This window comes from Harmonia axyridis, chromosome 2 (assembly GCF_914767665.1).
Source record: "Harmonia axyridis chromosome 2, icHarAxyr1.1, whole genome shotgun sequence".
Taxonomy (NCBI): Eukaryota; Metazoa; Arthropoda; class Insecta; order Coleoptera; family Coccinellidae; genus Harmonia; species Harmonia axyridis.
The window spans coordinates 14342083-14363680 of record NC_059502.1 but is presented as its reverse complement, the minus strand read 5'-3'; the positions used below and the strand labels follow the sequence as shown (position 1 = coordinate 14363680).

Here is a 21598-nt window from a genome sequence, read left to right as displayed (position 1 = left end):
ATTTGGACTAATTTTGATTGTGGAACCACACAATATTAAAATGCCAAAAATGAAAAATATTGAATTCCTTTTTTTTCAAGTAATGATATTTCACTTTCATAAATGAAAAAGAGTAGTAGCCAACTTTTCAGGAACAGGTTATATACGAGATATGAAAAGTAAATAATTGAATAACTATTTTATTGCTTCGAATAAATATAATTTGATTTGTTATTCCAGTCTTAGATTAATCATTTATTGACTATACATTCATATGATTCAAATTAATGAATAATAATTAATGAAATTCATCAAATCCCATTTGGTCTTACTAATAAGATTTCAAATAAATTACAGAAAATATGTATAAATATTGATATGAAATATTTTATTAAGTCAGAAAATAAATAATTTTCTTCAGAATTAATATTTAGGCTTTTACAAGAACAAGCCAAAATAACTTGTTATTTTTGAATAATTGATTGATTTCATTTTTTTTTCTATATAAAAAATGCATAATTAAAGCAATATAATATAAGAGGCAGTGAACCAACTTCGTAAAAGCTAATATATAACCTGAAACAATTCAATAATAATATATCATTCAAAATATAACTATCGTTTGAAATAACCATGTAAATAAAAGTATCCTTTTTATATCAAGGAAAAATTATATCAATATATCATTAAATAATTCAATAATCATAAAATTTTTCTTCTAAAAATATTCTGCACTATTTTATGTTAAAGCCTCAAATTCAACAACAAATCTTTTACACATTATTTCACTTGATTCTATCAATAATTTTATCAATGAGCTAATTCAATTTAGAAGACATAATTGTTAAATAGAACAAGAAACAAGTTGAAGGTAAAAATTGCATCACATATTTACTTTATAATACCTATCTTCTATAGGAACAATGAAGTCAGTAAAATATATCAAAAATGTTTGTCTGCAACACCAATTGTGTCCCAGTATAAACTTATCAATATGAAATTTTTGATTTTATCTCTCTCCTGCATTCCTGAGTTTTCCCCAGTACATTACTTGAAAGCTTCTTTATAGAGGAATTGAACATGAACTTCCTAATCCAATCGCAAAGCCAAAGGCTCAAATATGGAGAAATATCGAATTATAATTCAAATCCTAAATATTAACAATTGACCTTGCTCAGTTCATAAATAGTTTGAACTTTGAAAAATGGACTTGAACACCCTATTGAATTTGATAAATATAAAACTTCATGAGATATGTTATTTCAAAACGATTCTTTAGAATCTGAGCGTCCAAGATAATGCTGTAGATCCATTGTTTTTATTTGATGTACATGACTTTCTTCATTTATTATGTAGTTCCTGAAAATATTTCAATTAGTTGACTTTATTCTAAACAATATTACAATGAAAAAAAAATTGATCAAAATTAAATTATTTGATGAATTCAGTCCTTACTAGATGGAAATTCATTATCAAATAAAATAAAATAAAACTTAATTTTAACAAATTTGTGGAAATTAAGTTATATCACTGAATTTTGAAACCCAATGCAAATGAAAAATATAGTTTGGAGTCTAGGCACAACTATAGATTAAATTATACATATTTCAAAAAGCATTTTATGAAAGATTTTGTTAATGTTAAAAGGATGATATGAATCAATATTTAATTCATCACATTTTGCATAAAAAATTCAATAATGTTATGGCTCATTCTTGAGCATTCATAAATATTTGTCATTTTTTTGCAACTATTTCCTTTATTCTCTGAAATTTCCGATATCTTGCACTTAGAATTTATGTTCGCTAATGTATTCAACTTATCCTATATCATCAAAAATAATTTGAATATTTTGTTTCAGACATACCTCTATAAAAATTCTTGATATTTTTCAGATACAACTCAAAACATGAAATAATTGATGAATTTACACGAGTTCAAAAAATTATGAACTCAAGATTATTTTCATCAAAAATTACATTTAGAGAATATATTAAATCCCAAACTGTGATTTTGATAATGTTCTTCTTCATACTCGAATAATGAACATTTAAAATTGTCAAATCAGATTACAGCAACCTCTCTTTTTTCTCCTTATGACCTTATTATGTATTATATTACTGGATCTGCAAATCTGAAACTTTTGCTAAGACAAGTGGAATATACCATTTTCTACTACTCCTTCAACTAACTAAATAAGAAAAGAATTTGGTTCTACATAATTCCTTGATCACTTTAAAACAATTAACCACAAGAATGTGCTGGAAGCACATATAACAAAACTAATAAATTCTAAAAATTCTTAAAATTTCCTATTATATCGAAAAACAAAGAGACTTTTTAAAGGAAATAAATCCTGTCATGACCTTGATGTTAGGAACAAATTACTCAGATTAATGCAGACGCAAGACTAACAAAGTGAGAGATAAAGTTATCTGTTTTAAGACTAATGTATTAAATATTGAATGCTACAACACATGCTAGGTGAATGGAAAAACAATACTCACAGAACTATGTTTTATGCGAATATTTATCAAGAGAGATGCTAGTTCTAAGTCTTCACTGAATATATTTTTCAGCCACACACTCCTATAACCAGTACGTAAACATAATACCTAGAAAAAAAAACAATGTTGAAAAATATTGAAATCTAACAAGTATTCTGATTTTCACAAAAAAAAAATTTTTTTTCACATACCGGATATGTAGCCTGACCTATAAAATTAGGTTCTCCAAAAACATCTTCATCTTGTACCAAGAATCTCAAGAGTGCAAAATGAGGATTGAATACCACAAATTCACAGGATTCATTTATCCAGATAGGGTTGAACCCATTATCAGCTGAAATTACAACATGTATTTATTCATTTTCATTTATTCATATCAGAAATTACAATGATTCAACGCTCTTTTATTCGATATATTTTTGGTAAGTAGGACAGTTAATATTTCGATTTCAAATATAATCTTCATCTACTAGTTTCCGAAAAATTACTATCATTTTATTATTCAAGTTTTTGCATCTGCCTGCAGAGCGATTTTTATTGTTTTTTAATTAGTGGATTCATTCCATCTAAAATAGTACCTCGGAAAAATCTCTGAAAAAAAATTGAAAAATAAGAAAACTACTGAGGAGCAGCAAGATCTAGCCAAAACATTGTCCTGACAGAAATTAAGCTTTTGTTTAGATGGCACAATTGATTTTGAAAATATAAAGAATAATAAATAATCATTAAAAATTTAGTTTCAAAGGATTTCTATAATAACAACCTCCATTCATATTTTTGAACAAATTAGTTGAAATCTTAAAACTTATAATGATTTCTGAACCATGATACTTTTGAATGTCGAAATCCCAGAATATCATATCTAAATTACAATTTTTATTATTTTTCAGATGCAGAACAGACTTCTTGGACCAATTTTTTGATCACCAACCAATATAATGTCTGTTAAACACATGTCAACCTATATTTTGCAACTTGACGTCGATTGCCCTAGTCCCATAACCTCAAAAATTAGTTATACCGATATCTACTGTCAGATGATATTGCGAATTAGCTATATTGGTGATAAATGTTCTAGTTTCTGGATTTGTCAGAATTTCCGAAAAACGTCGTTCCTCCTATATAGTCTATTGCCAAATTACAGCCAGGCTAACGTCTCCACAATGTTTATGATAACTGCGACTTACCAACAGGTTTTGTTACCAGCTTCACACCAGTGTCGTACGGAGCCCCTTGAACTTCAATGTCGACAAATGGACTAGCAGTACCCCTTTTAGATTTATTCAGATGACGGGCAGCAATAACAGTTATCGAAATTTTCAAAGGTTCCACTCCAACCAACGTGGTTCTGTCAAAGGGATCGAAGTCATTTCTCAACATAAATTCGGGTTTCAATAGATAACCGCACGAGCCATTATCTCTGAATTTTGCTTGGTTTAATTGCATCGCTTTATCACCCGTTTGAAAATTTAAGGCCACCATCTGGGAACCACAGTTCCACAAGTTGATCGGGCTGTAATTTGATGAGTCGTACCTTTGGGCCTTGGGATAAACACGTGAAAATTGGTGCTGAAAAGTAAAATAGTTGTAATATGAAACTGTGCAAATTAATAGTGGAGAGATTCCAAGTACACTAATAATGAATAACAATTAATTTAAAACGATTGTATTGAGATTTGTGCGATAAGTATGTTTTATTTCTGGTACTGATTCCGATCTTATTTTTGAGCTCTAGCTTCTCGAATCAAGTGCATTCACCATGTCATTATTTTTCAAATCTCCAAATTGTCAAAAATTTCACTGTCTTCTATATCCTTTTTGATATACATATAGTTTTTTGTCTAGAAATTCAATTCCAACTGAAAAAATATTAAAAGCAACCAAAAGAAAAATTAATTATCAAAAACTGTACAATTGAGTAAATGATTTAGTATTGAAAAAACTTTATAATTATGGAAGTAAGAAAAAGCCATTCTCATCATGAAATCTTATTTGCGCAGTAGAGATCCATATCGTGGATAATATGTGTGGAGTTATGTCCACAAAAATTGAACACTTATAACGATTTCAATACTACAATCAGGTGCAAAGTAGCTATACCCTACCAAAAAAAAAGAGAACTCAAAATAGTCTAATCACTTGCCAGAAGAAACAAAGAATGTATTTAAAAGGCTAAGCAGATGCTAACCTATTGTTCAGTTGAAGAGTTTCCAATTAACAGTAATTATGGATTGTATTCATTTTGATGTGACATATAATTTATTGATAATTATAATGATAAAAATTCTGGAATATTTTACCTGATGGTATCTTAAAAAGAATAGTCTTTCTTGTTGGCAGATAAGCTTTTCAGCTTTGTTTTCTGGAAATGAAGACATCTCATTATAAATGAAAGGATTACTCCGAGCTCTCTCCAAATTGAAAGCAACAGATCGACAATAAATTATCAAATTTGACATTTCCTTTGCTATTCGGCAGGCTCTTTCCATTTCTCTGTGTTGAGTTTCTAAAGCACATGCTCTCTGAGCAACTTCCCTGATATTCAACAACCATTCCAACGCCTGAAAGAAAAAAAAAATATTTGTTCAATAATGGAATGTTAATAGAGAAGTGATTAAAATAATCATATATCTAGTCATCTAAAAATTATAATTATTTGGTATATAATAGCTAATCCCAGAATTAGTGCTCAATGATTCATTACCAGTTTTACAATTAAAAATATTGTTGGAGCCCAAATAAATAATCTTTTTTCAAGAAATGTTTCTCAAAAGAACAATAGCCCTTCAAAAGTATGATGCTTTAGATGGATTGTTTTTATTTCCTCCAGAACTAATGCAACAAAAACCAGTCTTATTACTTCAAAGGTCTAATTAAATACTATGAATATTTCAATCATCTGCACCTCGGTTTTCAAAGGTAAATTTCACAACTTTTTCATAACTCGATATTTCAAAGTTTTGGGGCATTTCCTACTAAATACAATATAATATTTTGTACTAAAAACATACTATCCTCCTTTATCGATCAGGTACACCTATTTCGAGAAAAATTGATTTAAAAACTTCGCATCATAGAAATGTTGCTTCAAAATCAATAATCCTACTAGAGAAACTCACCAATTCTTTCGAGTGGACAGCGACTTCAAACGGGGTGCACGCAGTAGATGTCACAATTCTGAGCACCCATTCTAAACCTACCCTATCGGGGTTTTGCAGAAGATCAACGACAGCGCCACACATATCCAAATGACCTTGTAACATTGACTGTCGAAGAAAAAAACGTTAAAACAATCAAAAGAAAGTGATGACAATATTCTATAAAAAATCATTCTCGAAATATATATTTTTAAGTCATACCAGTCCATAATATAAATACTTCACGGCCCTTGAACATAATATAAATAATTTTCATATGTATACAATGATGCATGGGATTTTGCTAAATTTTTTTTTCCAACTGGTTGTATAACCACCTCGTCTATAGTTTTACAATCTGTCGACAAATAACCTTTGGGAAATTTCGTTTTTTTGGGTTTGATAATACGAAAGCATATTAAGGCAATTGGAAAAGTTCTTCTGTTGCAGAAGGCTAACTGATTGACAGTATGTTGCAGAAAAATAAAGGTATTGACAGCTGGTGCGGAGGGAACGCCATCTGCAGCATTTGTTACGGTCAATAGTGTATCGATGATGGAATCGAGTGACAGTTTTTGGATAATCGTTCAAGACTACAATCGAACAGAATGCTCTTAAGGAAACGGAAGTCGAATTGCGAACAAGATTTTTTATCGTTTGTATCTGGTTGTAAACGCTTCAGCAGAAATTTAGAGAATTGCAAATTTTATCTTAAGAGTAGAGTTACAAATCCAAAACTATGTTAAATCATAAATTATTTGTGTTGCTTTAATTGAAGAATAAAACATTTTTTTAATGATATATGACGTTCCATATTTCAATTGGGACTATATTGGGGCAATATTATTCCAATCAGAAAAAAAGTTTTTATGCATTGCAGGTAGAGGTAGAGACATTTTGCCCTCGAAGCATAAACATTTACTTAATGGCCTTTTTGCATAAATAACTATTATTAGCTTTTAGAACTTTACTTTGGTAGTATTTGTTTAAGATGATTTTTGTATTGTTTTTAATAACGATATTTACCCCATCATCAGACTCTTGTTGATCATCGATCTCCATAACATAATTCGCAGGGAAAAACAATTGTTTCATGCCTCCATAATCACCACGCCACCAACCACGGCTGTTCTCTGGTTTTGTGACATTGTTGATGATCGCATGTTTACAGAAAGACAATTCATCTGGTCTCTGAGCTCTGTAATCATAAAGAGCTTTCACATTTATTTTTGGCGGGGCGAATGCGCTCGGATCCATGTAAGAAGGTGTGCTGTTATAAACTGGTGAATCTTGGAGATCCTAAAAAAAAATATTGATCAATAAATGTGGCGCAATGTTGCCTTATTCATCTGAAATTACTGTAGAACCGCAGAACCGCTTATGACCCAACCAGATTCCCCATACCTAAAATTAAAATCCCAAACCAATAGAAAGCTGAAAATTTTATGGTACCCAAATAGAATAATCATAACAAAATCGGACAAGAATTGTGCAAATCACATAAAAGATTCGAGGACACATGGAACGACAGACTTACAGGAAATCACAGTGTTTGAGAACGGTTTAAAATGAATATTACGGGCGGAAATTCAGAAATAAGAGCCCAAACATTTCTTTTTTATTTCAAAGTAACCACAAAGCTTTCCCTTATTTTCGGTTGATAAGTAGGCCTAGGATATGTAATCTAAAAAATTATAAGAACCAATACTCTGCCAATGGGCTAGACACTAAACTTCCTAGTCATTTGCTCCTGAAAAGTCAGCCCTCTACAGTACAATATCTTCAGTCAATTAGAATTTCGTTTTTTGAGTCTATTTTTTTTTTCTTGTTCATGAGTGGATATCATTTATTCTTTGCTGCCTTTTTTTCTTTTGACTTCTGATATATTCTTATCGAACTTTAGCTGTTGATACAGTGTAATTCCAAGATGTTTGGCATGTTTAGTCCAGGGGATCTATTGTTCAAGATACCGCATATAGCTCATCTTAAATTCAATAGAGTTGAAATTCTACTGGAACCACTTATGACTCAATTTCATCAAAATCGGATTAGTTGAAATGTTCAACGAGAACTCTATATCCAAAAAATCTATTTATCTGGAAAATCTGAAATTTGAATGAAACTCTCTACGGCCCAAACAAGATACTCATGCCAAATTCCATTGAAATCGGACAAGAATTGTAGCAATGAAGGCTGTTACGAGTATACACAGAGGATACACAGACTGACAGACACAAAACCAAGCGAAAATTTTCAAATCGAGAACCAAAAGTTTTTTTCATATCAAAAAGCTTCCTCTATCTTCGGTAGACTCGGAAGCAATATTGAAATTACTTGAAAAACTAAATGTCCAAAGTTGTTGGAATTTTTTTTGAAAAAATGCTAATAATTTTTTTTTTTTTTTTTTTTTTTTTTTTTTTTTTTTTTTTTTTCTTTCATTGAAGGCATCGACTGCTATGGTCATTAGCCTCTAACCTAACCATCACCGGACATGTACAACATCCATGACCTAGCCAGGATTCGAACCCGGTACCTTCGGCACCACAGTCGACATCTCTGTCCACTGCACTACCGAGGTAGTCTTAATAATTTTGAGTGGTGTGTTTAACATCAACATAAATAAGATTTTCAGATGAAAAATTTAAGCTGAAATTAAACACTGACAAAAAGTAGGACTACCATCAAATCAGACGCAGTATTCTTTCGTTATTTAGATGATTTATAATTTGTATTTATTGAAAAATTCTGTTTCAATGAGCATGATAGAAGTGAGATGAATAAATAAAGAAAAAACAAATCTTGGTAAAAAAAAAAATTCCTCAACTTGGATTGGAAAAAGCATAGCGCATTCTTAGGCTACTAAAATTATTAACGAATGTATTAACAGTTACGCATAAAATTGAAAATTTCTCGTAACTGAGAAATTTTCCTTTCAACGGTTGAGAATCTATCTTCCAATCAGATTTCTAGTTTCTGGACCACCCAAAACGGGAATAGTGATAATTTCTTGTAACTCAACAATTTTGTAATACCGTAGATGTGAAATCATCGATACATAATTCTGTATCATACTTAAAAAAACGTTTTCATATAATCGCTAAAGAAAATAGAGAACCAGAAGAAATCAACATTATAACAATAGATAAATCACAATGACAACTACTGTCAGCTAAGAAAGATTCCTTTGATGATTAACAGAAGAAGAACTTTAATCGGTCAATTGTAAATACCAACCTCCTCAAACATACTACCTGTTCCAAATTAGATACGTGACGGAAGGGCTGAAGGGCATAAGCGCATAAAGGTCGGGCCGGACTACCAGATATTTATTACGAGGAATATTTTTTTGATATTTTTATGTAGCGTCAATAATGTATACACCATTGACACGACGCTGAATTACGATTGAACGATGAATTTGTGTAATATTTTTTGCAACACAGTATCTTTCAGCTACATTCTCAAATTGTTTGAAAATATACAGGATGTAGCAAAAAAGTGTAAATGACCAAACATAGGTTCTTTTTATGGAACGCCGGTTTTTTATTGAATTTTCCGATTGCATGGAATGAAAGAACCCAAGTTTTCTTAAGAGGGGACACCACCACGTGACTTTCTAGTGATCTGTCAGTATTTTTCCAAAGGAGGAGGGACAAAAATTAGGTGCGGTGTTGTGACAAAGATTGAATGATCAGTAGAAGTTTGAATTATTACAATTATTTCAACTTTCGAAAGGAAGAACTTCACGAGTCTTTTTAAAAATTTTCCCAAAATAGTTTTGCCTGTTTTGTGATGATTTTTTGTGGATATTTTTTACAAATATTTTTAAAATACATCAGTGCTTTGTAGAATTACCATATCATTAATTCTTTTGCGAAAAACGAAAACTTACCGAAATATTATTTGTTTTCATTAGCAACTCATAGCGTATTCGACTGGCTGAACTAGTTCGAATCAATTCGAGCTGATTCTGTTATTTATCTCTACAAAAATTCGAATTAATTCGCACTGGTGCAGCCAGTCGAATACGCTATTAAAAATATCAAACAAAATATTATAAAGTAGGCGATTTGTAAGAGAAAGTATAACTGATTTTGTTTTGAATTGTCACGTTTCCTCTTAAAACTTGCCGTTTTCGAGACATTTCGATTTTTCATAAATTGGAGGGTCTTAAGAAAAACCTAATAACGTCGAAATGAATAAATTTATTTGAATGAGATTTTGAATTTGAATACTAAAATAGGAGGTTGTTCCAAAGACCCAACAATTTAGTTAGTAAGTTTCTGCTTACAAACTCGATATTTCTTCTTTCCCTACAAAAAACCATAAGTTTGATATTTTAAACTTTTCGCGAGTTTCTCAATAGGGAATCAAAATTTCATATTAACTTAAAATATATTGAAATAAATACCTAAATATATCAGAAATTCAGAAAACAAATTTCAAGCGCGCCAAACGACGTGAAACAACCGATGACACTAGGAGAGCAAAAGTTGCCAAACCTTGGATTTCAGCAGGTAGATACAGAAAATAATAAATATTCTGCATACTATAAATTCGACAATTATAAAAAATATCAAATTCCAAATATTGAAATGTGCATATTTAATCGGGAATCGCTCAAATAATTATATTTCATTCAATATAATATATATTCATAACGATATAGGAAAATTGTGGATTTGAAAATATATCACAATCCGACAACGTAATCTAACCATGTTAGGGACATGTGAAAATTGCGTATACTCTTTCAATCTATGTTTATTACTCTATGGTAAGTACCAAAATAACACTAGGTATGGTATCATGCCATTGCTAAATTAAATACACTACACTTTCGAGTATGCTTAGAAATTTTCCCGGTAGCGTATTTTCTTTTCCTTGAGGAGAAAAACCCGGTACCGTACAGACTATTCATTAAAATATTGACCAGACGAACTATTTATCAGTTTCAGATGTGATGATGTGTGACCCCCTTTAATCGTTTCAAATGGACCCGGTCAAAGAATAAAAGATCCGCGGTGTATCTGAATCACGCCAGCGGCACCACCGGCCACGGGGTTTGAAGGGGGAAGAGGGTACAGTAACATTCCTAGACAAGGGTTTCAAAACAAGCAGTTCCCAGACAGACCTCTTCAAGTTATAGTCCAGTTAGAAAAGCGGTGAAATTTCATGAATGATGGCAAACTTGCTCTCGTATCTGGTGAGTACATATCTTGATATAAATGTGGAAAACAGAAGATCAAAATATTTCATAAAAGCTATCAATAGAGAATTTAGCAGTTAATATATGTGCAATAGGCTTTATTGCTGCATTATTCGGATATTATGATATTTGCACCAGAAAAAGCTAAATTGCCTGAAAATAATCATTCCCAAAATTTTTTCCAAAAAAATATTGACATTTCCCAAAATTTTTTCCAAAAAAATATTGACATTTCCCAAAAAATAAGAACAGAGAATACTTTGAAATACTCTTTTCAACTTTTTAGTGAACATCTCGAATTTCTATACTATCTTTCGTGATTGCAACAATCAATTTTGCTATTATTTATCAATTAATAGAGCTAAAATAAAGGTAAGTTCTAACAACTTATATTGAAAAAAAATTTAAATTTTATTTCTTATATACCCCATTAATATATTTCTGAAGATGTACTGTGATTTAAAAAAAATGCATTTGTGAAGAATTCGTCAATTAAATGAAAAAGCAACAATTGAATTTTCCCCTAAAAGATTAAATAAGAATTTCCAACACTTCGAATAAAAATTTATAGCTAGTTCTTATTTGAAATATTTTAGAATCCCACCAATTTTTTCATGCAAATTAACATTTATCACCCTCTGAAACAACGCCTGTTAAAAAACGAATAATAAGGAAACAAACAATAAGGTCAGAAATTTGAAAATCTAATATAAATAATTGAGAAAAATGAAATTGAAAATTCTTCTCGCAAATTATTTAGTATTAGTCAAGTACTTTTAATTTAATAACAGCATAATATTGATACATCTTTTTTAAGCACTTGTTCACTGAACAGGGCACTATATAATTCCGATAATAACGATGTCCATATACTTCGAATTACAAGCCAAGGATTAGATGTGACTTACTAATGAAGAATTCGGGGTCACATTCGATTCTGTCAGTTCGTAAACACGATAATTCTCGACGGAAAAACCTAAAAATTTGAAATGTTCATTTTTTGATTTATATTCCGGTTAGGTTTCAATATAATTTTTTTTCAATTTAAATGTTCAAGTACACCTGTAATTATCTAATAATTGATAACATTCAGTGAGATTTTAAATCTGGGTTATTTTAACTGAATTCCGAATAAAATATTTGAAATTCCAAATCAATTTTTGCGGTAAAAATATTGTATTGTGATTTGTACTCTTACATACTTTTAATTTTCGGGTATGTATATAATTTTTTAAATTTTTTTAGCGCGCACCGAATTAATTATTATAGAAAACTTTATATTCAGCCAGACTTTTTCTCCGAACCCTATATCGAGATATCCAAAATTTTGCGATGCTTATCGAAATAAAGAGAAAATATATGTTCATAATAATCCAGAGAAACAAGTGTTTTGAATGATATAAGATAGAAATACAACGTATTCAATACACTCAAGATGTTCTCCTTGAATTCCATAGGTTTCCATCTCGTTATCAAACCAGCTTTGCTTGCACAGTATTTTTTCCCATTAGAAAACAGCGAAACTCATTTTTATCAATTTTTCAAACAATAACAAATGTAGCGTCACTTAGCCTTCAATACCTCGATTTTACCAAAAGTATTTTAATGAAGTTCCCAGAAACGCAGGCCTCAATGAGAGGTGCCTCTAAAATTATGTTGTTCTTTAAAAATGTTTTCTTTTACAGGTTTTTATCTATTTCATTCATATGATAAGCACATTATCAATACCCGATGAAAATGTAGAAAGGGATACTACTGACCCAAACAAGAGCGAAGTTGATAAACTCATGACACAGCAAACTGAAGCCATAAAGAAAATTGTATCAGACACTCAACACATCCAATTGGAATATACCTCAACAGAAAAACCAATAGCATCAACCAGTGACAATCAGAAAAACTACACAGAAATTAATTTAGAGGATCTCCGAATAAAATGTCAACATTTGGAGAGACTTTTCAGGGCGAATAATTCAAAATTTGAAAGTGATTCATACACAAACACAAAACCTATTGAAACTTCAACTACTGCAACATATAAAAAAAGATTTCCGTTAACATACCCTGTTTATTTTCAAGGCAGAAAAGATAAAATTAAATACTCTACACCAAAAATTAAGGGATTCTATGTGACAACAACTCCCACTGAAACAGTAAGTTCGAGTACAACACCAAAAACCCCTAAAAAAGAACAACCCAATGTTAAATACATCAAGTTAGAACCTGTTATTCTTCAGAAAACATTCTTGAGTAATGGAAAAGTGGTTTATTATTGGCACAAATCTCTACCTAGCTCCATACATTATCAAAATCCTCCAAAAGATGTAGAATCGATTTCGATAACGTCTACACCGGAACCAACGACAACTACCACAGCGTCGAGTTATAGTTATAGTTTCAGAAATCTGTTTCCTTTTTATTCAATGGGTAACTCAGATTCCTACCAAACGTCGACATCTACAGAGCCTACAACTACCAGTACTACCACCACCACAACCACTACTACAACGACAGAGAGTACCAAAATAAATACAGATTTTGAGGACTTGGCAACACAACTCAGATTCGTAATTCCAGTACCTTTTGTAGATCCAGAAAATGTCTCACGAAATCCTTGGGATTTCGACCAATTCGCTTACTATCCAAAACCTTTACAACCGACCAAAATTAACTATCAAGTACCTTATGTACCTACTTTTCATGTTATAAAGGCATTAGCAGTACCTAATAAATATTTACCAAACTTGGAAAATAAAAATGTTAACGCTGAAGATAAACCAAAATTCTTCTGAAAATGTAACTACAATTTAAGATTTATTGACTGATTATGATAAGATATAAAATTTATATTTAGAAAATATTAACTTATTATATTTCCATATTTATGAAATTATAAAAAATAAAAAGTCTAAATTTCATAGTTCTTTCTTTATAGTGATGGTGAAACCGAATTCATAGGACAACATGCTAATTCTTCGAATTTGTCATTTAAAATATTTTTCTCATGATGAGGTAATTTTACAAAACAACCGATAATATAGAAGAAGTAATTGAGTAATCTTGGTTTGAACACTTTACTATAATTATAAAGTGTAATAACTATGTCAAGTCCAATTGCTCAGCTGAAAGCTCAATCTCAAACAGAAATTTCATGAAAACGAGCTGTTAAAAGATCCTGCATGAGGTCAGTGCTTTTACCATTTTTTTTTTCAATTCTAAATATTCATCTGATGTGTCATTGTTATGTTTTATATATTCTGTATAAATTTCACTGACAAATTCACTTTACTTTAACTTGCACATAATTCCCGAACATCGAGATCTATTTCAGAAATAATTTAAAAAAGCTCCTAGCATCTTAGGATAGTAAAACATTTTATTTTAACGAGGCAGTTGCGTATTCAGAATCCAATGTACTAGATGAAAAATCGAGAATTGCAGACTAAATACAAAAAATTGAAACACTTACCGTTGACATTCTCCTAACTGAATCTTCACTTATGGCATATGTTAACTTGACTTTTCTATAGAGTGGATGGTTCTCATAATAGTTTATCAGTTCAACAAGACTCTCAAACTCAACATTTCCTATTGTGTACAAACGACCTTCTAATTTGATTCTACAATGTTTGATTTTCTTATCCGCTCTGAAAATTATATTCCAAATTAAAGACATAAATTAACTAAAACCGAATTAGATTTTCTTACCTGAAACTAATGGTGAAACAGTTAGAATCATTTTCGCTAGGCCTTACTATAAAAGCTCCTTCTGTTTTTATTCTCTTCAAAATTTCCTCAGCTTTTAACTTTCCAGTATTCTTGTGATACCACACTTCGGTTTCATGTTTTTTGGGCTGTGGAACTGGTTCTTGCAAAGTGATTGCAAATTCTGCTGTCACCAATGGATTTGAGCGGTAATAGGTGATCAAACTGTATAAACTATCGAAAAATTTTGAATCCATCAGATAGAATTTGGTTTGTTGTTTATCTTGTTTAGATCTGATCCTACAGTGGTTCACCTGTCCACATCTCCAGAATGATAGGCAATATTCTCCCACAAAAGTAACACTTGCTCTAACAAGGAATGTGCCATCACCTAGAAAAATTTTCAAATGTGAACATATCAAGGTAATACTTTGGAAAATATTCTCATCATAAAATGAACAGTAATTTCATTAAATAAATAAATAATGAAAAACATCTGGGCCAAACAAACAAATAAAATCTGATATACTGTAACAAGTGTTGACTTGGCACAATAAAGTTAGTCATTCAAAATAAAATAGAGTGCCAAGAGGAAAAGAAGAGTCAGGTGTTAAGAATTTCATGATAGCAAAAAAAAACAATTTTTCACAAATTTTCCAACGTGTTTTCCTAGTTGTTTGATGTAAACTATCAATGATATATGTTTGTGTTATTGCTTCCAGGTTTTCTTCCAGTTTTCTAGCCAATCTAGACTCAAAAATATTCTGGACACTATAAGTTTACTCACCTAAATAAGCATAAGTCTTTAAAAGCCTTTCAGCTTCATCTCTTCCATCCTTAAGTTTACCATGAAACCATTTTTCACTGAAATGAAGTTCTTCATTTGGAATATCTGATTTCGGACGTTGAAATGAAGACGATGAAGAACTATCCTCTTCATCTTCAGATCTTTCAGATTCGGGATCCAATCTGTGAACAATAAGACTTAATTTCAGTAGACAACCTATTATTCAACATAATAGAAGGCTTCATAAGGAATGGTTTAATGAAATGTATTTAAAAATAATACAATCATGCCTTCAACGGATTATAAATTTCGATATAAATTTATGATGTCATTTATCATATAGTAGTAAAGAAACCTTTATAAAATAACAGTTTTCATCTTAACGTTTTTTGAAAAATGCTTTGCATGTTGTGAGCCTGGGAAAAGCACACATACTTTTGTAAGTCAATATAAAAGAATTCAGTTTTAAATGAAAGGAGATAACGGGTGTTTTTTTTTTTTAATAAAACACATATAAAATTATGAAATGACCATGGTAGATAATTTTTTGGCATTTAACATTTAAACACAAATTTTTCACAAATGTCATTCTGGAGGTCCAATTTTCGACCACTTTTTCAAGCATTTGAGGGAGTATGTCAGCAATGACACGTTGAATATTGGTTTCCAAAGCGTCAATCGATTGAGGTTTATCCACATAAACCAATGACTTCACGTATCCCCACAAAAAGTAATCGAGTGGCGTCAAATCGCACAAACGCGGAGGCCAATTCACCGGAATTTCTCGAAATAATGTTGTCGTTGAAAGTTTCTTTCAATAAGTCGATTGTTTCACGTGCTGTATGACAAGTGGCACCATCTTGTTGAAACCACATCTCATCCATATCCATATCTTCAAGATTTGGCAACAAAAACTCATTGATCATGGTTCTGTATCGATTTTCATTCACGGTAACGCGTCGTCCTTCCTCATTTTTAAAGAAATATGGACCGATGATCCCACCAGCCCATAGACCGCACCAAACAGTACATTTATCAGGATGCATTGGTAATTCTTGAACGGCGTGTGGATTATCTTTGCTCCAAATGCGACAATTTTGCTTGTTGACGTATCCATTTAACCAAAAATGCGCCTCATCACTGAAGAGAATTTTACGGTAAAAAAATGGATCTTCGTTCAGTTGATTTAACGACCAATCACTGAATTCACGGCGCAAACGATGGTCGTGTGGCTTTAATTCTTGCACCAATTGAATTTTGTATGGCACCAAACCCAAATCTTTACGTAAAATTTTCCATAAAGTCGATGGACAAAGTCCAATTTGCTGAGCACGACGACGAATCGATAAATTGTCGTTTTCTTCGACACTGGCCTCAACGACAGCAATATTTTCTTCTGTACGAACTCTTCTCCTTCTTGTCGGTGGCTTGGCATCCAAAAGAGTGAATGTAGACCGAAATTTGGTAATTACGTTCTTTATGGTGGTCTCTGACGGACGATTATGTGCACCATAAAATTCACGAAGTGCTCTATAAACATTTTTAATTGAACACTGATTTTGAAAATAAATTTCCACGATTTGAAAACGTTGTTCTGGAGTTAACCTATTCACAATGATTTGCCAAACAATACTGAGTAGCAATGCCACTTTGAGCTGTCAAAACAACTGTCAAAAAATAAAACGACATCTATCGGAAAAACAAACCTCCTAAAAAAACACCCGTTATAAACTATGAGATATTTCAGGCTAATGACCATGGTAGTCGATGCCTCGAAAAAAAATAAAATAAAAGAATTCAATAAAATAATACCTGTAACTGTCAGTATAAAAAAGTTGATTATTGGTGAGAACAAAGAAATGAGGATTCCACTCCTTATCTACTGGATCTTCAATGTACATAATGCCATTTTTAACTGAATTTCGAAGATCTAACTCATTTCCGTCAGTCCTTATCACAACAGCTGCTTCCTCTTGTCCGTCTGGTAGTTTTTTATGCTTCAATATTATCTTCCTTCTCAACTGAAATGGACTGGGTAATTGCTTTTCATTCTTGTCCACAGGTTGAACTACTAACATATCTCCAAAAACTTCCTGAAATTATTTATGAAGAAATATATTTGTGGAGAACCTTTTCAACAGTTGCTACTGATGTGATGACTACTCATGAAACTAGATTTCGAAATTGTGTTGCAAAATTTTCAATAAAAATGAGCAAAAAAAGAAATTTACATTATAATGATTGAAATTTTGTATCTGCTCAGTCAAAATTTTAATTGAAGTATTTTGTGTACTAGATAATGTAATTTTGATACCAAAATAATTGATTGTTTGATTTATGTGAGAATGAATTGAATTAATCAACTTCTTCTGTGAAAGTTATTCAATAGAACGAATGAAAAAAATTAGCACATATCACTCGATTAAAAAGAGTGGCTAATGGACTAGTTTAGTGATGTTGATAATACTATATTTGACACAATAGAATTAAAATATAGAGAAAACTGATGAATCAGTGAAAAAATTTTGAAAATCCATCATAAATGACTGAGAAATAGATTATTTAAATTTACGTATTTTAGCGCGGAACGTCTTTGGTCTGTGACGTCATGGCTCTTGCCTGTGATCGCTACACCATAAATTACGTTTAAATACTTAGCCGCGCCAAGGCTCTCGCGCCGTTTGTAGTTGTACAGTGTAGTTTTAACTTGAGTTTTGTTTTTATGTCACCATAATGGAAGAAGGCTTCGTGAAAGGACAAAGTGACAATTTGCCTAAAATAGATATATTCGCAGTGATGGAGTTTTTTTCTTCAAAGCAATCTTATGTCAGTGCAGAAATAAAAGGAGTTAAACTTTTCAAGTAAGTATCTACTTTTGAGTTTGCTTCATCATGGTTCAACTTATAACGATGATTTATTTAAAAAACGTTTCATAAACAGTTTGTAGTTGAGTACTGGTTGTTGAAGTCTATCAATGGCAAAACATATTTATGTGAGGAGTAAAAAGTAAAAAGAGAAAAAAGTAATTTATATGTATGTATATAGTAAGTTATTTCAGCCATCGTGTAACGAACAAAACACGACACGAACGGCACAAGTGATTGTACACCAATGAATTCGTAAGCACTCTGCGAATACCAGTCGTCTAGTGTGTGACGTCACGACACTTACACGTACTATGAAATTATTCTTCCAAGCGCAACTTCAAAGTCGCATAACTTTTTCATTTCTAGAGATATTTCAATGATTCTTCCACATTTTTGTTTCATTTTACTTAAATTTTTGGAATTAATCCCCAACAAAAAAATTAAAACTAGTCCATTGTTGTTAACTTAGGACAGCCAATGAGCCTAATCCGGCCCTGTGAATTCTAATTGTGAACAAGCACTAATCCATAAGCAAATTTAATTTGTTGAAGTATTTGAAGCAAATTTACCTGCATGGCAGATGCCATCTTTCTCTGCTGAGGAAGGGAACAATTATCTTCAATGGACAATATAACAGGATATTCAGAAGTGGAAAAGGCGTGTTCTTTTATAGTTCTTATCACATCTATGAATTTTATTTTTGTTGTCAAGGTGTGTCCATGATAAATGAAAGGCATTCCATCAGGCCCATCCCAACAATCAAGTTCAACGCATCTACAGCCCATTCTGAGACATCTTACGTAAGCTTCCACAGAGGATTCACTCGAAAACTGATCACCAGTCAGGTATCTAAGAATAGAGGTGAATGTTACATTTGGAATCCCAAAAAAAGTATCGTATCTTGCACTCGAATTTCCAAATGTTAATGAATACTTTTTCGATTATAAAATATGATTTTTTTTTAGGTTGTTGAAGAAATATTCATCTGATGGAACTAAAATTTGGAAATCAGTTACAAAATATTATTGCAGAATTTCGTGAGGATCAGATAATTGGGAGATCCAAAAAAAATGTTTCCAACTCACTGAATCTGTTAACTAGATTTCTTATTTGACTTATTTTATTTTAAATCAACACCAAAGCCTCACTCAACTTACGTATTGTGTGATGATGAAATCCAGTAATGTGACAAGGGTCTGCACATATCTTGATAAACGTTATTTCTAATAGGATTCCAAAGATCATTTTGTTTAGAGAACAAAAAATCCATAAATTCATATACTGTAAAATATGGATCTTGTACATCCCTCTGTGGGTCCTGAAAATAATTACCTGAATAGTAATAATGAAGTTTTATTTCCGACTCCAAATACATTAATAGTACTGATAACAGAGCCATAGAATTAATAATGAACGAGAATTAATATAAAAGATTAAAAAAAAATGCAATAAAATGAAGTTTAATCCTTTTGTAATCTATTTTCTAAAAAAATTATAATCAAAATTCTCTCTAAAACCTTATGATCCAAAAATCATAAAATTTGAAAAAGTACGACTAAAAATTTTTATCAGAAAACGAATGTCTAGTAGTTTTGGAGTGATTAAATCATGCTTATGATAGACAAAAAATAATTTTTGTAATATTAATAGGACTTGTAATTCAAACAATGTATGTATGTATTACTCAAGAAAAGTCTGAATATCAAAATAACATAAACTCACAAATTCACTCACCTTCAAAAAATTACACATTAATGTTGATAGGGTTCTCTCATCATCAACTGGCTGAGATTGTTCTTTAGTTAAAAAATTGGAAAGGTCATGCAAACTAACTGTTTTTAAGTTAGGAGAATAATCCAAAATTTTGTCAAATAAAGTATCCAATTTCTAGAAATAAATTATTTGTTAGTATTCACTTCGCATTGTGATTGATTAGAATTCACCTTTTCGTCTAACATCACTTTTTGATACAATACAGCAAAATCATCAAAACCAATTTCTGTTCTTTTCCTTGTATCGACTTCATTAAATATCTCTCTAAGTTTGTTCATTGAAATTTTATAATTTATGCGTGGAAAGAATGCCTTAAGATCCTTCAAGTTTACACTAAAACATGTATCAAAGTTTATGTGCAAGTCAATGGATAGAAAAGGATATAAAATCTATTCATTTGATTTCCTAAACAAAGATAGCTTTAATTTGATCGGGTTGAGTAACAGCCAAGGATCAAGGAATAGAGACAGGAAAGCACATACTTTATATCTGTCATATAATATTTTATAATGGAGTGGTTGTATAAGCTATCCTACAAGGTACTGTTGTCACTTTATGCAGCAGTAATGAAGTGATTTAACTATTTTTGAAAACTTAATTTAAAACGTTTCTGCAGATAATTTGAAAATAATTCTGAACGAAACCTATTATTATGGGTTTCATTTACATTTACAATAATAACCCATATTAAGGAGAATTCCCCATTCCTTTGTTGATAAATTCACTTAGGACCCTATATTTGAATGATTACTAAAAATATTATGAAAATTGCTAAAAAGCATTCGGTCTTACGTTTCTTTCATGTTTTCCATTGCATAAAACTCTTTTCTCAACCAACATTGGACTCTAATAGAGTAAGGAGCTGTTAAAGTATCTCCTACAAGGTATCGTAGTCCTTTCAACCACAATTCACATTCTTTTTCTGACAGAGCTGAAAGAAACACAATAAAAAATTACATCAAGCAACTACAATAAGATAATTCACTTACCCACAACACTCAAAACTCGCAGTTTGAATTCAGAACCATAATATACAACAAAGCATTTCAAATTTTCAATTTTTTTAGTTTCATCAGGCCATTTTTCAAAATCTTTTGAACTTTTTCCTAAACGGATTTCTTTGATTTCTCTCAGATCAATTGCTCCATCTATTGATTTTGTTGGACTAGTAATTCTTGTCCATACAAGTTGTTGAGTTTCTCTTCTTATGGCTAGAGTTTTTCTTTCAGCTTTTTTTCTCCATGAAAATTTGGTAACAAGAGTACCACGTTCCAACTGACTTATTATCTGTTCCATGTAGCCAAAACCAGAATTTGAAGAGAACATACCATTTGTAAGAGAAAACATCTTGTTAACTTCTTCAGCTGAAAATATTACGAATTAAATCAAAACAAAAAGCATCTCAGTACACTGAAAAATTTTCTCTATATAAGTTAATCTTTTCATTGATTGAGTTACTTACCTCAGATCATAATAAATCAATTTTTTTCAAGAATCTTGAAAATATTTATCTAAAATTAGTTACGTTTCAATAAAAATATAAACTGAAAACAAGATTTTCAAAACATCCTAAATTTACAATCATTTTTAACATTTTAGGTTAGTTTTCAACTGTCAAAGTCAGTTATGAAAGA

The 21598-nt window shown here is 31.1% G+C and overlaps 2 protein-coding genes across 3 annotated transcripts; one reads left to right on the top strand and one right to left on the bottom strand.

Annotated features, from left to right (window-relative positions):
* Positions 1-163: 163 nt before the first annotated feature.
* Positions 164-21583, bottom strand: LOC123673463 (1-phosphatidylinositol 4,5-bisphosphate phosphodiesterase gamma-1). 2 transcript variants are annotated; one of them, XM_045607958.1, is made up of 18 exons: positions 21427-21583; positions 20954-21374; positions 20757-20895; positions 20135-20297; positions 19926-20078; positions 19349-19509; positions 18761-19040; positions 17137-17417; positions 15325-15506; positions 14541-14928; positions 14302-14479; positions 6650-6922; positions 5606-5752; positions 4787-5047; positions 3674-4055; positions 2678-2820; positions 2487-2594; positions 164-1338 (listed from the first exon to the last, which is right to left on the bottom strand). In XM_045607958.1, the coding sequence occupies exons 2-18, from the start codon at positions 21309-21311 to the stop codon at positions 1321-1323; spliced, it is 3615 nt and encodes a 1204-aa protein (XP_045463914.1). In that variant the 5' UTR covers positions 21312-21374; positions 21427-21583; the 3' UTR covers positions 164-1320. The 2 variants fall into 2 exon arrangements, with proteins under 2 accessions (XP_045463914.1, XP_045463915.1); XM_045607959.1 differs by having other exon boundaries at positions 20954-21328; positions 21427-21580.
* On the top strand, positions 10604-13651 carry LOC123673464. Its single transcript, XM_045607960.1, has 2 exons — positions 10604-10829; positions 12518-13651. Exons 1-2 carry the CDS (start codon positions 10803-10805, stop codon positions 13622-13624), a joined length of 1134 nt encoding a protein of 377 aa, XP_045463916.1. The 5' UTR covers positions 10604-10802; the 3' UTR covers positions 13625-13651.
* Positions 21584-21598: the final 15 nt, after the last annotated feature.

Coding starts and splice junctions, on each gene's coding strand:
- LOC123673463 (XM_045607958.1), bottom strand. CDS start 21,311: ATGTTTTCTCTTACAAATGGTATGTTCTCTTCAAATTCTGGTTTTGGC. Junction 20,896..20,953: donor GCGAGTTTTGAGTGTTGTGG/GTAAGTGAATTA, acceptor TGTTTCTTTCAG/CTCTGTCAGAAAAAGAATGT. Junction 2,595..2,677: donor TAGGTCAGGCTACATATCCG/GTATGTGAAAAA, acceptor TTTTTTTTCTAG/GTATTATGTTTACGTACTGG.
- LOC123673464 (XM_045607960.1), top strand. CDS start 10,803: ATGATGGCAAACTTGCTCTCGTATCTG. Junction 10,830..12,517: donor CAAACTTGCTCTCGTATCTG/GTGAGTACATAT, acceptor TTTCTTTTACAG/GTTTTTATCTATTTCATTCA.